Source organism: Puntigrus tetrazona, chromosome 9 (genome assembly GCF_018831695.1).
Source record: "Puntigrus tetrazona isolate hp1 chromosome 9, ASM1883169v1, whole genome shotgun sequence".
Lineage (NCBI taxonomy): Eukaryota > Metazoa > Chordata > Actinopteri > Cypriniformes > Cyprinidae > Puntigrus > Puntigrus tetrazona.
Window position 1 is genome coordinate 15141310 of NC_056707.1, and position 14527 is coordinate 15155836.

Sequence of the window (14527 nt, forward strand, 5' to 3'; positions counted from 1 at the left end):
CTACCCGTAGAAGGGAAAAAAGGCTTTTTTATTTAAAATCAATGGATCACGCTATCAGAATGATTTGATATCTGTGGTATGGCTGAGCAATCCTAAAAAAGTTAAAGTATAAATCTCGTTTAAGCCAATTTTTACGCAGAGCATCCTCGATCAGTCACCACTTTTGCTCATCAGAATTGAATTTGTTTAGTTGCACTGCCTAAGAGAGGAAACACTGCTTAAATGCAGTGATGCAGCATTCCCGGACACAGAGGAAATGTTCTGGTAATAAACGTCAAACAAGCTCCTGAGCCATGCCTAACAGATGCTTTTACCAGAAGAAGCAAAGAGAGCTGCCGCTCATTCAGGCATGCACTTGCCAACGAAGGTTCCCTGGAAATGGACAAAGCTCATTAGACTGTACGTGTCAGAGAAGGCATTGCACAGTAACGGCTGCTTTTTTTTTTTTTTTTTTGCACTTAATGCCATTTACGCACAGAAAGTGTCATTTGTGAAGTGCTTCACATCATGAGCCCAATGTTGTGTTTTTGAAAATGTGACACACATTGATCCGGGGTTTACTGCAGTGTATTTATTATTGTTCTCTCTCTTTTTTTTGTATCGTTAGCAGATGGAAGACTTTTTCTGAAAACCACAGTGATGTACTAACAACATGGCACTGAAGACTGCCGGCGTGTATCTTATGAAGATTCTCCAGAGTCCCCTCGCAGGGTAATTTAGTTACAGAAACAGGTCAATCGCTCATTGAGGTGTGCATCAAGGGTTTATGCTTGGCCCAATGTGGAAGACGGATTGTGTCCGAATGTAGTATTAGGACTCTTATTCTCACTGATATAAACATTATATTATGCCAGATGTGGGATTGGATATGATAAGTCGGCGAAGGCGACAATTTGAGCACAGTAAAATGTACCGTTCGGTACACTTGGTGATAATATTTACAACAAATTCACAGCACTGAAGATTTTTTATACTGTATTTAAACCAGCGAGAAAGCTTCGAAAATTCAATCGGATTCAGAGGTTTTGTTTTGTATTAAAAAAAGAAGAAAAAAAAACACAAATCCTTAATGTCGTAACTATTTGCCAAGATGTTAAAGATCCAAACTTGGAGAAGAACCTCTGAAAATGTGAATTTGAATATATGTTCAACAGAAAAGACTAATATTTGCTTTTAATGTTTTCTAAACTAGAAGGAAAAAAAAACAATCAAGTTTCATTTCTATCATTATTGTACATACAAGAACAGAAGATAGGTTAACTCACTCACTTTGGTATTTGTATATAATGTTAAAAGTTGGTATTGTGTATGCAGTAGATCTATTAGGAGAACAATACCAACGTTTATATTGAATTTATAGATTTGTTTTGTTTCTGAGCCATCATTCTTTCAATTCGCTGCCACTATGGTGAGGAAGCATGCAGGCATGTAAATGTGTTGTCCTGAATTCATGTTATTCAATAAATACTTAACTGTGCTGAACAAATGTACTTAGGGTTTATTCACTCACACCCAGTAAAAGTTGTCGAACACTACTGTCTTTTCAACAGCTACATTTTCAATTTGCAGTATCATGAATCTGACTCTTGTATGGATTGAATCTCAAGTTTGTGGAAAAGTTGTACAGATCACTAAATGTTACTGACCATCATTACACTTAATCCGGTGTATTACTTTCAGTGATAGGCCACTTTAAATAATAAGTATTCAATGTATCATTTCAGTTCTTTATTATAACATGCAACGGGTTCCCATTAGAAAGTTGCAGACAAATTAGTATTAGACCATCTGGTAGAATAAAAAGGGAAGATAACTGGAAAATAATTCTTTACAACTTCCCTATGTGGATGATGTTTGACAAAAAAAAAGTCATATTGAATTTAGATTTAAAAAAAAAAAAAATTCTGAATTGTAATAATAATAAAAATAAATTATATATTTGAATAGATTGTTGATAACACATTGTCTGCAAAAAAAATCATTTTATTTGTTTTATTATTGTTATTAAAATAGAAGATTCAACTATTGGACAGAATTTAGAATTTTGAACAATTGCAAAGATGACCAGTTTTCATACTTTTTTTTTTTCTTTATATAAAAATCAAGAAATCATGGCAATACCAAACTGTCACATTTAAATAAAGAGTGAAACTATTCAGCCGGATGAGTTAAATTACACTGTGCTAATTAATGGTAATATTGAATATATTAAATAATAGATTACAGGCTTTTAATGTACCAAGTAGATGATGATGATGGTGATGAGGCACTTACTGGATAATCAAGAAAAAATATGTGTTGAAAGGATCTTTTATTAGATGGACGTATCTAATGTTACGGGGCAGCTATTTATACTATAATCATAGACATTATTTTGTCACACATTTGTCCTCAGTCTGTAACAATTCAAATGTTTATTGTGTTATACTACATGTTAAAGTATCTTTTTACCTCATCAATGAGGACTTGCCTTTAAGTTTCTTTTTATGTGATGTAAAAACTGTAGCAAGATTTATGGACATATTGTTCATTATTTCTTTCTATGGCAGTAAAGGAAACGTATAAATATTGAAAGGATGTCTTGTTTTAAAGTGCTTTTCCCTCTTTTCTGATCATGTCTCCTGTAATGACACAGTATGTAAGAGAAAGAGTGTGTGTGTGCGCGTGAGTGTGTGAGTGTGTGTGTGTGTGTGTGTGTGTGTGTGTGTGTGTGTATGCACACTGAAGTGTATCTGTGTGGAACCGCATGAGTGTGTGTCTGTTTTCTATTCTATGGTGTCATATATGGTAATAAAATATTTGTGAGTCAATGATTATTATACTAAGCTCAATGAATCACTGTCATTATAAAGAACGTTATCATCAGATGTCAATGTTTAATGCGTTTAAACTCTTGAATCTATAGAATTTTACCACGGTTCATCCAGATGAATCCTGCCAGTGTATCATAATAAAGAGACAGCAAATTTCAGCCGCAAAGCAAACGTCACGTATGATATTACATAAGCGGCGTGCTTATATTTTAATCTGAAGGGCAATCAAAATTGTTCATGGTTGAGTTGTAAAACATGTGTTACTGAGCAATGACAATATCTAGCAGAATAAAACCACTCATGCTTAGTACAGTGAGCACACGGCTCTACACAACACATGACTGAGAAATAATACCTTTCATTCATTCCAGTCGAATGAGCACAATATTCCAGGGAAAAGTCACATATACAAAACGTGTTTGAAGAACGAAGGCAACAAGAGGAAACTTACATCTCTTCATTTAAGTTAATTACTTATTGATAATCTGTTAGGACTGAGCCACCTTATCAGGGTCGTTCCTGTTATGCAGATTATTTGAATCCTTCCATCTTATTTAGTATAGATAACTGGATAATCATGATTTATAAAGATTTAAATCATTGTAGTCGTTTTTATATTATTTTAATATAATTAAGTGGCCATGGGCGTGAGTTTTACTTTTACTTTTTTATTTTCTGGTTTTATTGGCTTCTAAGATACAATAATTAAAAAACAAATATAATTTATTTGTATTTCATCTAAAGGAAAATAGTCTTGGTTATACTGTTTTTTAGCACTAAAAATATTAATAATATCAAATTTCACTTTCTGCTTTAAGTAAAAAAATAAAAAAGCACAAGTTCCTTGACATCATCCTTCAGGAAGTGAGATGGGAAACACAAAAAATTGTAAGTATTGATGATAATTTGATGATGTCTCTTAATTCTGCATTGTTCGCTGATCATTATCACTTTATAAGTTAAAAAATACTGAACTTGTTACACTGCTGCACACACTGTTTTTGAACTTAACTGAACCCACACTGAACTAACGTGATTTAAATAAAACTATTGTCTTTTTAGAGCTGCTTTACAGCTCCGTTTCCATAATTGGTTCTGCTATATTTTCCTGTTTATTACTCTGAAGCCGCTTTGAACCAGTCTTTTTTGCATAAAGCACTAAAGAAATAAAGGTGATCTGACTTGAGCATCAAACTGACACCCTCACATGAACTTGCTCTCAATCCCCTACGGAGCAATGGCCCCTTAATTCCATTGTTAATTATCTAGTCTTTTTTGTCAAAACTAATCAAGTCATTATTAAGAAGTGTCTTAAAAAAAGACTTATTTTTTTTTACAGTTCAAACAAAAAGTCTACGAGTTGCATAGCTCGAAAGGTAATGCATACCAGAAATGACCCATGAGAGCACCTAACTGTTTGGCTCAGAAAACTGTCTTCGAAGCAATGCAGCTAATTGATATTAGTGTTATTTCAAATTTATAAAAGCTTAGGCAGAATTGACACTGAATGACAATTTCCTGTCGTAAGCAATTCTGATGGAAATGTGTTGACACAGCACGGCCGTGCACAGGTCCATTTTGCATGCTTTTGAAAGCGTGGCTGTAACAGAGAGGCTTGGAGATGAATAATTGACTGATCACTGCATAATTCAACACAGCATTGTAAAAATTCAAGGTCTGGAACGTTTCATGTTTTTCTTCTTTATTGAAAATGAGGTTAAAGTTTCTATCAACCTTGGAAAAACTACATATAAAGTGGCAATCAATGGTGACTGTAATTCAAGTTCGGCCCTTTCACGAGCATAAAAGGTTTCCGTCGCTCATCGATGAAATCTGAACTGTAAGGGTTTGAGGCGGCTAAGAAGCCACAAATGCACTGTCTATCAAATTGTTGACTTTTCTTATGTCTGCCTGCTTGCTTTAGAGTATTTTAGTAGACATAGTATCAGTATTGTAGCCCCAGCGGTGGATCAAGATTCTCTTTGGCTGAGAATACGGTGTATTTTCTCTCTCTCAGACAGAAATATACAGTAGTTATGAGCTGTTTGATGTCTTGTTCTGCCCCAGCTATTTAAGCGAGATTCACCCCTCCAGCTAGATGTTTCATATCACTGCACATATTGTAATAAATTCATTTCAGTTAGAACATGACTTTGAGGCACAAAGACCAAAATATCCACAGTGCTGTAATCGCGTCCCGTGTCGAGCACATTTATAACGAGCTTTGCTCATTCCAAACATGGACCGTGTCAATGTCATCACTTTGGAGTGTGTGCTTTTCTTGTGTCGAGTGTGCATTTTTAAGACATCCTCCAGGTGATTGTTTCACACAATCGTTTCATCGCTAATACCGCCATACCCGAGATGATGATACCAGTCGATCCATGTGGTGCAGACAACTGTAAATGAATCCACGTTCAGTGCGATTTCTTGACCTGTCGGTTAAAATAGCTTGCATTTGAGTAGCTTATGTTTTAGGTATAATATAGATCACTCGATAGGTCTGTATTTCTGAACCAACAGGAAGTATGCGATGCTTGTCTGTTATCATTCTAGGAACACCGTCATCTTTGAGGATTTATAATATCAATGACCTCCAGGCCCTTGAGTCTTCAAGCACAGAGGAACCCTGATGTGCAAGTTGCGTTAATGACCAAATTAAATTACTAACTAGCAAATTAGCGCACCAACTACAGTCAAACATTACTTAGAATAATTATTTCATCCAAGCAACAAAAAAAGATAGTGCTAATAGTTTTAACAAACCCCCCAATTTTATCCGAATACCAGCTATGAGTTTAGATTTTTTTTTTATTGCAGTCATCTATTTCCAGGGATACAGCATAATGCCTATTTAAGAGGCATACTAAAACGTAATTTTCATTTTTTGTTGGTCAGACATAATTACTTACCCTCATTTGACATTCAGCACAGTTCATAAAGTAAAAAGGTATCAAAGACTCACCGGCCATGTGACTCTGTTCTTCATCTGCTCATCTTTGAGTCGGCGAGGAAGGAAATCGCACAGGCTTGATTGAACACAAGATAGACTTAATGTCATCTAATCAGAAAGACCATTATGTATTAGTGGAACCACCAAACAGAATTATCTGACAAGGGGCAGGCCACATTATCTAAATTAACATTTTGCAAGCATGAACATGCAAGGCCACAGTGGAAAATGAAAGGCTACAGGAGAGCGGCCTGCATTTAGACATTCGGGCAGTAATTATTAATTTATGCTTGTCTGTGGTCTTAATGAAAATGAAAGCCAGGAGAAGAGAACAGGGAAGGATAATGTGCCGTGAAATTGAGTTTCATTTGTTCGGGGGCCACCTTTTAACTTTTCCTTTCTTCCCAGGAAATGAAACCAACCAGAGTTCTTGTGTGTTTTTCCTCTGCGAACCCCCTTCCCCCTGCACAGCCAACCAACACACATCTCTCCAGCACAGACACAGACAATCTCTTGACCTCTGCAGTATCTGTAAATATCCTGTCTACCTCTGTAATCTACTTTATAGAGCCCTGCTTCAATGACCATTATTTCTTCTTCAATAACAACTGCCCATGTTAGCACTTTGTGCTGTACCAACTGATGATACTGAGAACGCAACCTGTAACAGATTGCACACTGATACAACCGATGATCAGCTAAAGCACTGTGATATGGATTATAAACTGTGTTATATTTTGTTAATAGTTATGAACGTGATGCTTTTTTTTTTTTTTTTTTTTTTTTTTTTTTTTTAAATGCAGCTTCCAAGTTTCACCCCTTGCTTACTTTGACAAGCTTTGCAGAACACTGTGTAGAAAAAGAATCAACACGAAGGGACTTTTTAATATTTTAAACATTTATTTTTTTATTATTAAAAATACATATAAATGAAAACCCCATATGCTTAATTGCACCAGTCGCTAAAGCTTTTATTTTGTTATTTAGAAAATTATTTTGCAAGTTATCTGCAACTTCTAAAGACATTTTAATAATTACAGGGTCTCCGTGCAAGTATCTGGAGATGAATCAGTGTTGAAATACACAAATCAAGCACCAATGAGATTTGTGTGTATTTTCTTGGTTTCCGCCTTCTTTTCCTTATATGGTGCTAGTAGCGCGCTAACTACGTTGTCGGCAGTGCGCCGGTTTTTAACTAGGTATTCTCGATTTTAAGTGTAAAAAAACAACGTAAACTTGAGTCCATTTTTCAAACAAAGGAATCAGACAATGTCACTAGACACTTATTAATAAACAAGAATTTTATAATTCGTTGATGCTCCTTTCTAGATCTTGACCGTTCACAACCATGCCATCCTCCCATCCACCATTCACGTGTTTTGCTAACGAAAACGTCGAACAAAATATGGGTCTACAACAAGCGTGAGTACGTGACTATGTTATTTTGGACAAAGCACTCCTTTCAAATTGCTTAGTGTAGTAGTATCACTCTTTATTTATTAATTTACTCTGGGATTGTGTAATAATGTTTTATGTAGTTTTTTGAAACGTGGTGGTTACAGAACCTAGCATAACACGGTCCTACTTAAAGAAAATTATTTAAAAAGGTTTTCATAGCAGTTTTTGTGTTTGAATACTAAGTCTTGTTTTAATATATTAATTTAGTATTAAATGCATTCATAAACGTAATTCAGTATTCAGTATCATTATTCAGTATTTTACTAGACCATGGCAGGAGTAGGTTATCTTGGTGGATGTGGAGAAAATTGTCATAAAGTTACAAATGTCATTGAAAATCTTTATACATACATAGGCAGGTTAGGTCACAATTGCAATGCTATTAATGTTAAAAAGCTTTTAATAGGCAGGTTTGTTCTGATCTGGTGTCTTGGAAACAAGTGCAAATGTTGTTCCAATAAGATCTGTACGTTGGCGCGTGAGCAGCACCTGTATGAGGAGAGCAAAGCCACCATCAAGTGCTTTGATCCAGGGATTTTTCTTCATTTTGTCCGTTTGTCGAAAGGAAGGCTTGGGTGCATGAGGACAACACGCAAACCCTCTGAACATACAGCCGTGCAGACACACAGAAACACATACAGAAGCTATTAACCCTCCTCCAGCTCATCAACTTTGCTTTGCAATCTTCCCTCAGAACCATTAGAATACCCTGAAGAAATGACTTTCCAATTAAAGGGGATCTAGGAGAAGACAGCCTTTTTATCTCTGACTCCAGGAGTTCTTTATTCCAATCATTTAAATTGGAATTGATTTTTCAATTTAGCCACTGACTGCTCTGGACATGCAGCAGAGGGGGCCAAATAGAGCTGCGTTCTGAAATATTTGTCCCTCATAAAGTCACGGTGGCCTCGAACGCATTAATGTGTTTTGCATGCCACTGCCGCAGACAACAGATTTTTAGCTCAGCATGCTGATGGAGAGAAAGCCCATCAAGAGTGGCCACCTCCCTCACACTGCAGAGCACTGGACTGGTGCCTGTGGGCTTTTTTTCTGGCAGAGTGTGATTGGGTTTATTTTTCTTGTAAGGCAAAGGCAGCTCTAATGTAGTGCACATCTAAATAGTCTGAGTCATTTGAAGTGATTGCACTGTTCATGACTTTGATATGTTGATCAGAGGGGTTAAAAACATGAGGGTTTTGGGGCAGGTCAGTCCCCCACTTACAGATCTGTCTGTTCACTGTCTTGCAATAAAATATGTATTTTTACCTCTGTATTTAATTTATTGTAGCAACATTCTCCATTTTAGTTCACACAATTTTGTTTAGCATTGTCACCTACTAAAAATGAACAATTTAGAACTAATATCTTAAGCCAAATGACTAGCCTTTACTTTTTGACAAATCATTTTAAAACTACTAAATAAACATCATTTAAATCGAGGCTGATCAATATTTATAATGTGGGTCTGATTGTATTTCATCTCCAGTTTTATACATTTAAAGAAAGGGAAGGAAAAACTATTGTTTGTTTATTTATTTATTTTGTTAAGAAGGGCTTCTAAAATTATTTAATGTATCTTATTTTTGTAATTTTTATTTTTATGTTCAGTCATTTGTTTTGCCATCTTGGGTGATGAGCTGCAGACATGAACTCAGGCTTAATTCGATTACAGTAAGATAAAAGAAAAACACCTGTGAGAAGATAAAGCACATTAGAATCTGAGAAGATGCTTGCAATATCTGAACAATGCCACAGCCCTTGAAATCACTCTAGTGCGTTCTTGTTAGAGGCATTTCTAGCCTTTTACTGAAACACAGGTCCACCAAATTGCCTGTATTTTGATATACTTTTTCCTTTTTTTGTTTTATAAAATATCACTTTGCCATTGTGGTGGTAGAAACCTCTGCAAACGATCCAGTGCAATTGTTGATTCATTAGGAGTGATCTGGCCTGATAAATCAAACTGAACAAAGTGCAAACCCGTTTGACCAATTAGATCAAAAGAGTAATTAATTTGCCTGTTGGCTTTGCTAGTTTTAATTCTAAACGGCTGATAAAAAAGCATGCAACTTGATTGAAAAAAAACTAAAGTAAATATACACACACACACATATATGCACATATATACATACATATGCAATATATATTATATCTTTGTTAATGTATAAGGGTTTAATTTGCTGGGGCTCATGTCCCATGGGTTAGAGATGTCCTTTTATGTATGTATTTACATAGAATTTGTTTCTGGCACAAATCCTTTTAAATAATCCAAATGCAATGTATTTTGTGAGAGAATATATGGTATTTGTATTTGCAAAGCATTGTAGTATTTGTACTTTTATTTGAGATTTGAGTAAAAGGGAATCAGTCTGAATTTAATGGTGCAAAAAAACAAAACAAAAACCACACGCTAGCACCACACTGGCCAAACTTGTGTGTTTAACAGGCCTCAGCTACTGTGTAGTCCAGCCTCTAACAAGACCTGCCATCAGCACTGTAAATTTCCCCAGCTTCAGCCTGGGCGGAAACAGTTGTCTTCTTCAATTACAATTGGAATCAGATGTGCTTGTGTTTTCCAGCCAGGCCTGTGAAGTCCTCAACAGCTCTGGCAGCTGCCTTTTAATGAGCATTTATTGTTTCGCTGGCCATGGATACCACTTTTATAGGGTCAGGTTCGAGGCAGAATGATTTTCTTCGCACTGTTTTACAGAAGCGTTTAGAGAGGTTTTTGTGGACTGATGGTTCACTCTCGGCTTCCTGACAGCTGCGTTGGCTTGTTTGGCTCTCTCCCCCATTTCTTTTTCTCTTTCCTGAGTTGTTTAATATAGTTGTGTCGCAGGAATACAGAGGAGAAGATTAATGGACGCAAAGGATTGGTGGCAGTTGCGGGGAGATGCAGGACAGAGCAGGCCAGCAGCCATCTGTTCTCTCTACCTTTATGGCTCTCTTAATGGAGGACAGGAGACAAAAGCATCTCCGCCACCAGGCAGGCGGTGAGCATTTCTGTAGCGCCACTGTAAACTAATTGTCAGTTCTTTTGACGATGCGCAAGCCAGCCGCAGACACGTACGCATACACACACGGAGTTTCACAGAGTCCCAAATGTCTTTTTACCTCTCAATCAAGCGTGGTTGGGAACCGTCCAAGACAGTTGCAGCACGTTTAGAGGAACAACGCTATGAGAGAAAAGTGATTAAAAGATCCTCTTGAGGCAAAACAGATCATTCACGGAGACAGGATGGCGCGTAATCAAATTAAGATGAAAATATAGAGATGGCCCTTTGGTCTTTTGAAACGAAACAGAGATGTTCTCAGAACTTCATCAAGTGTTGGCCCATGCTCAAATGCAAATGCTGTCTGGCACTGCTTTCTTCTCAGCATCATAATCAGCACAATACTTCAGTAGACCTCATGTGGCCTTCAAGTAGAGTCAGAAAAATCGTAATTATGAGCTATGTGGACATAAATGACCAAGCGTTGTCACATTTACCAGTAATTGTCTATGATACTCGCATTATGACATGCTCTGGTGGAAAGCAGCTCGCAAGTTATTTCTCTTTGAAGTGATGTAGTTCAAAACAAAAATGATGCCTGAACGCTGTGAGTGAATACATTTCTGTTTAGTTACGTTTCCAAGTAAGGATAGTGTGCAGGATTTATTGTTTTTTGGTCGTTTTTCCTCTGCACCTATCCAATTTCTTAAGGTGCAAGGGTAATTGTTGATTGATATTGTCGATAGTTCTATGCAGTAGTTCAAAAAAAATTATAACATGGTGAATATCAATGTAATTACTCTTAGTTTTTTAATGAATCAATAAAGTATTCTTTTAGAAAATAACTGATTGTCTAGATGCCATGCATAAAAATAATTTAGGTTGTGTAAAAGTGATACAAATGTTTTGCTTGTTATCCTTAATCGATAGTGATTTATCATTATAATATTTGACTATCATCATGATTACTTTTTATCAGATAGTCTTTGTCTGAAATAGTTTGCAAACTCTTTTACATTCTTTTCTACCGTGTTAATTATTTGAATTTGTTCCATGCCAGTCTGTTATATCTGTATTTCAGGTAATTCTTCCCTTGATGCCACATAAAAACAGAACGAGCTATGGTTGGTCACTTTGAATATCAGTCAGGCAGTCTCTTCTTGGCAGGATGAAGCTGCAGTGAAGTCTAGACTAGATGTTATTAGTTGAAAGTCTGGCTTTGTGAGACTAAATTGACCTAAAAGACTTCATTCTGATATCTGAGGAAAATAAAAGGCCTCTTAGTTTCACATGGGCTTATTCTCATCGCACAAACCCGTCTTATGTTAAACAACAACCTCGCTTTTCTCTGGCGGTGTCGACATCTGTAAAGCAAAATGAAGTTTCCTCTCTGAGTATCAATCTTGTAATTGAGCTCTCGGAGGCCGCTACGTGACGCGCACACACAAGAACCCTCCCCGCTGTCAGATCCCTACACGCGGCTGCCCTGCGCTGTCACACTGAAGTGGTCTCCTTTTCTCTCTCCTCTCTCTCTCACAATCATTCTTCTGTCTGCGGCTCCCTGGGCCCTGCAGTGGGAGTCCGCCTGCGCACTTAACGCGTCAGGTTTCAATTATTTTGAATACCAAAAACCTTCCCATAATGAGGCATGACATAGACATGTAGTCGAATTTTAAATTGGATTTAATTGTTTTCTCAGTTGTAACTTCAGTCGGATAACACAGACAGAGGGGGATGGATTGAAAGAGCAAACGAATAGCGAGAAGTGGGTGGGAGAAAGATGAATTCAGCGAGCGAGGGAGACGGACAGAAAAAGACAGGGTGAAGTCTCTGATCTGTTTCTTAACATAAATCTCTCTTTGTAAGCTCTAGCTAGGGCCATGTTTGGAATTACAACTTTCATGTCTCTTATCCCTGTTGTAATTCCGCCTTGCGTGTTCCGCCGGTGTGATACGATGGATCATGGAGAAGTTTAAGTGAGACTGAATTAAATATTTAACCGATCCGACACGAGGCCTGTCTGCTCCACAGCGCTACAATTAAACCCGGGTGCCGTGCTTGCGAGTGCAACACTCGATCCCCGCTGAACGCTGTCAGGAACATGCTACTTTATAGACTTAAAATAAATCTTGTCCTAATCTATTGAAAACCCTGACAAGTGGAGCCCAAGGTTTCAAGGCACTTAGCTGAGTAGTGTAGAAAAAGGACTGTACATTATTTATGCCCTCTAATGGTGCTGCTATTCTCTGCGTGTGAATCAGCAACGGGCTCGTCCGCTAAAGGAGCCGCCACTGTAATCAAAGCCATATGTTTTCCTCACCTCTCCTCCTCTAACTGACGGGTCAATGGACTTGTCTTTACATCGAGCGCATTCTTTCAGGGAGATCACGCCTTATGATATAGATTAAAGAGCGCAAGGTCTTTCTTCCTACTTCTGACCAGATAAAATCTTAATGCATAAGACAGTGAGGGTAATGCAGGCACCGCTGGGAACCGCGTGAGGCGTTTTCTGAGATTTCTGTGGCTGTAGAGATAATGAAGGGCACCATCCAATCGTTTTCAAACACCATTATCCACCTCAGTTTATTAGGCCAATATGCCTCGTTTGGCATGGTTTTGGAGAAGATTTTCTTAGCTTGGGGATGCCTGGAGTTTTCAGACCAGATTCTTGGTGCGAAATGGAGCTGATTTGTCTTATATTGCCTATGTGACACAAAACAAAAGACAAAAAGTATTTTGTTTTGTTTCAACACTGTGCGTTAAAGGAAGTATGGTTGTTTTCAATTTAATGGAGGCAGTGGGAATAACAATGAACCCATGATCATTTAAGATAATTAGTTTTTATTGTAAGAACATTTAATGTATTTTTTTTAGAAAAGACTAAAATTATTTCAATGCTTTAAGTATTCCTACCCTTGAACAGTTGAAATTTAGCTCAGGAGCATTCATATTGCTTGTAGATGCTATTACACTTAGGGTGAAGTTAACTTGTTGCAAATTTAATTGAATAGGTATGATCTGAAAAGGCGCACATGTCTTAATAAAAGGTCTAAGCTGATAATGCATATCAGAGCAAAAACCATGCATTGAGGTCAAAAGGATCTGAAGAGCTGTGAAATAGGTTTGAGCCAAGCCACAGATCACCCTCAGACTCTGAGGAACAAGATTCTTTGGTCTGATGAAACTCAGTTCTAAGCTCTGCTCATCACCTCCAGAATACTATCCCAAAAGTAAAGTGTCATGCTGCAGGGCTGTTTTTCAGCGACAGGGACTGAGTCAGTGCAGCAAAATATAGAGCCAGAGCATTCAGAAACTCTGACTGGGCAGAAGGTTCTCCTTCCAAAAGGACAATGACCCTAAGCACACAGCAAAAGTGACTATTATAGACAACCCTGTGAATGTCCTTAAGTGGCACTGCCACAGCCTGGGATTGAGCACAAATATTTCTGGAGAAACCTGAACATGTGCATCTGCCCCCAGATAGTGTAGATTGATGTGGGCAAAAATTTATTGAATGCTGTTTAACACAAGGCAGCAACATAAAAAAATTTAATATGGGTATGAATACTTTCGCAATGCACTGTACATTTTGTAGTCAGATGAATTATAGTTCATTTTTTAGCCACCACGACATTTATTTATAAGACATTTATTCCTTTTAAGACAAGACAGTATAGGATAAACATGAATTTTGACAGGGGAAGCAAACTCGGGTCGCCACAAGCACAGTTGCACTGTATGTCGGTGCACTAATCATAAGGCTGTTGGTCCAGACAAAATGGTGTGTATTTTTAAATCTTTAAGAGCCCTTTAGTGATATTTTTAGCATGGTTTTCTGAGATGTCTATTAGTACATATGTAGAGTTCATACACATGTCCTAAGACGTGCTTACTGTAAAGCCGTTCACATGGATCACATTCCCCTCGAGTGGACTGAGGAAGCCAGTCAGACACATCCGGTTGTAGTCATGTTTTTTATATGATTTGTGAATTTGGCTCTGGTATAAGTGCTCACGAACACTAGAATCCCATTATAATTCCCATATCACAATATAAAACTGCAACAGCTGAGGCATAAAAACAACACCGTACCAACTCCATTGAAGTCACCGGAGACAGCGCAGAGCAATATCGCACCAAACAGATACCGCGGGCCCACACTGATCATCACTTGATAGTGTGCTGACAAGCAAACTCTATTAAGCTGTCTTCAAATATGCAAAATGATATGATTTTACAATGATTACATATTCACTTCCCAGCTGGCTGGCTCCGTGCAACTCCATTTGTCATTGACTATTGTGTCCAAT

The 14527-nt window shown here is 37.4% G+C and overlaps 1 protein-coding gene across 9 annotated transcripts in view; it reads left to right on the forward strand.

Moving 5' to 3' along the window:
* The window catches only part of dachd (dachshund d), a 103136-nt gene extending 100326 nt beyond the window's left edge, over positions 1–2810 (forward strand). For 7 of the 9 annotated variants that reach the window (XM_043248906.1, XM_043248904.1, XM_043248907.1 and 4 more), the window contains one exon: positions 608–2810. In XM_043248906.1, coding sequence (XP_043104841.1) covers positions 608–648 — 41 coding nt within the window. In that variant the 3' untranslated portion in view covers positions 649–2810. The remainder of the gene's footprint in view (positions 1–607) is intronic. The other 2 variants (XM_043248905.1, XM_043248911.1) reach the window with 1 other exon arrangement.
* Positions 2811–14527: the final 11717 nt, after the last annotated feature.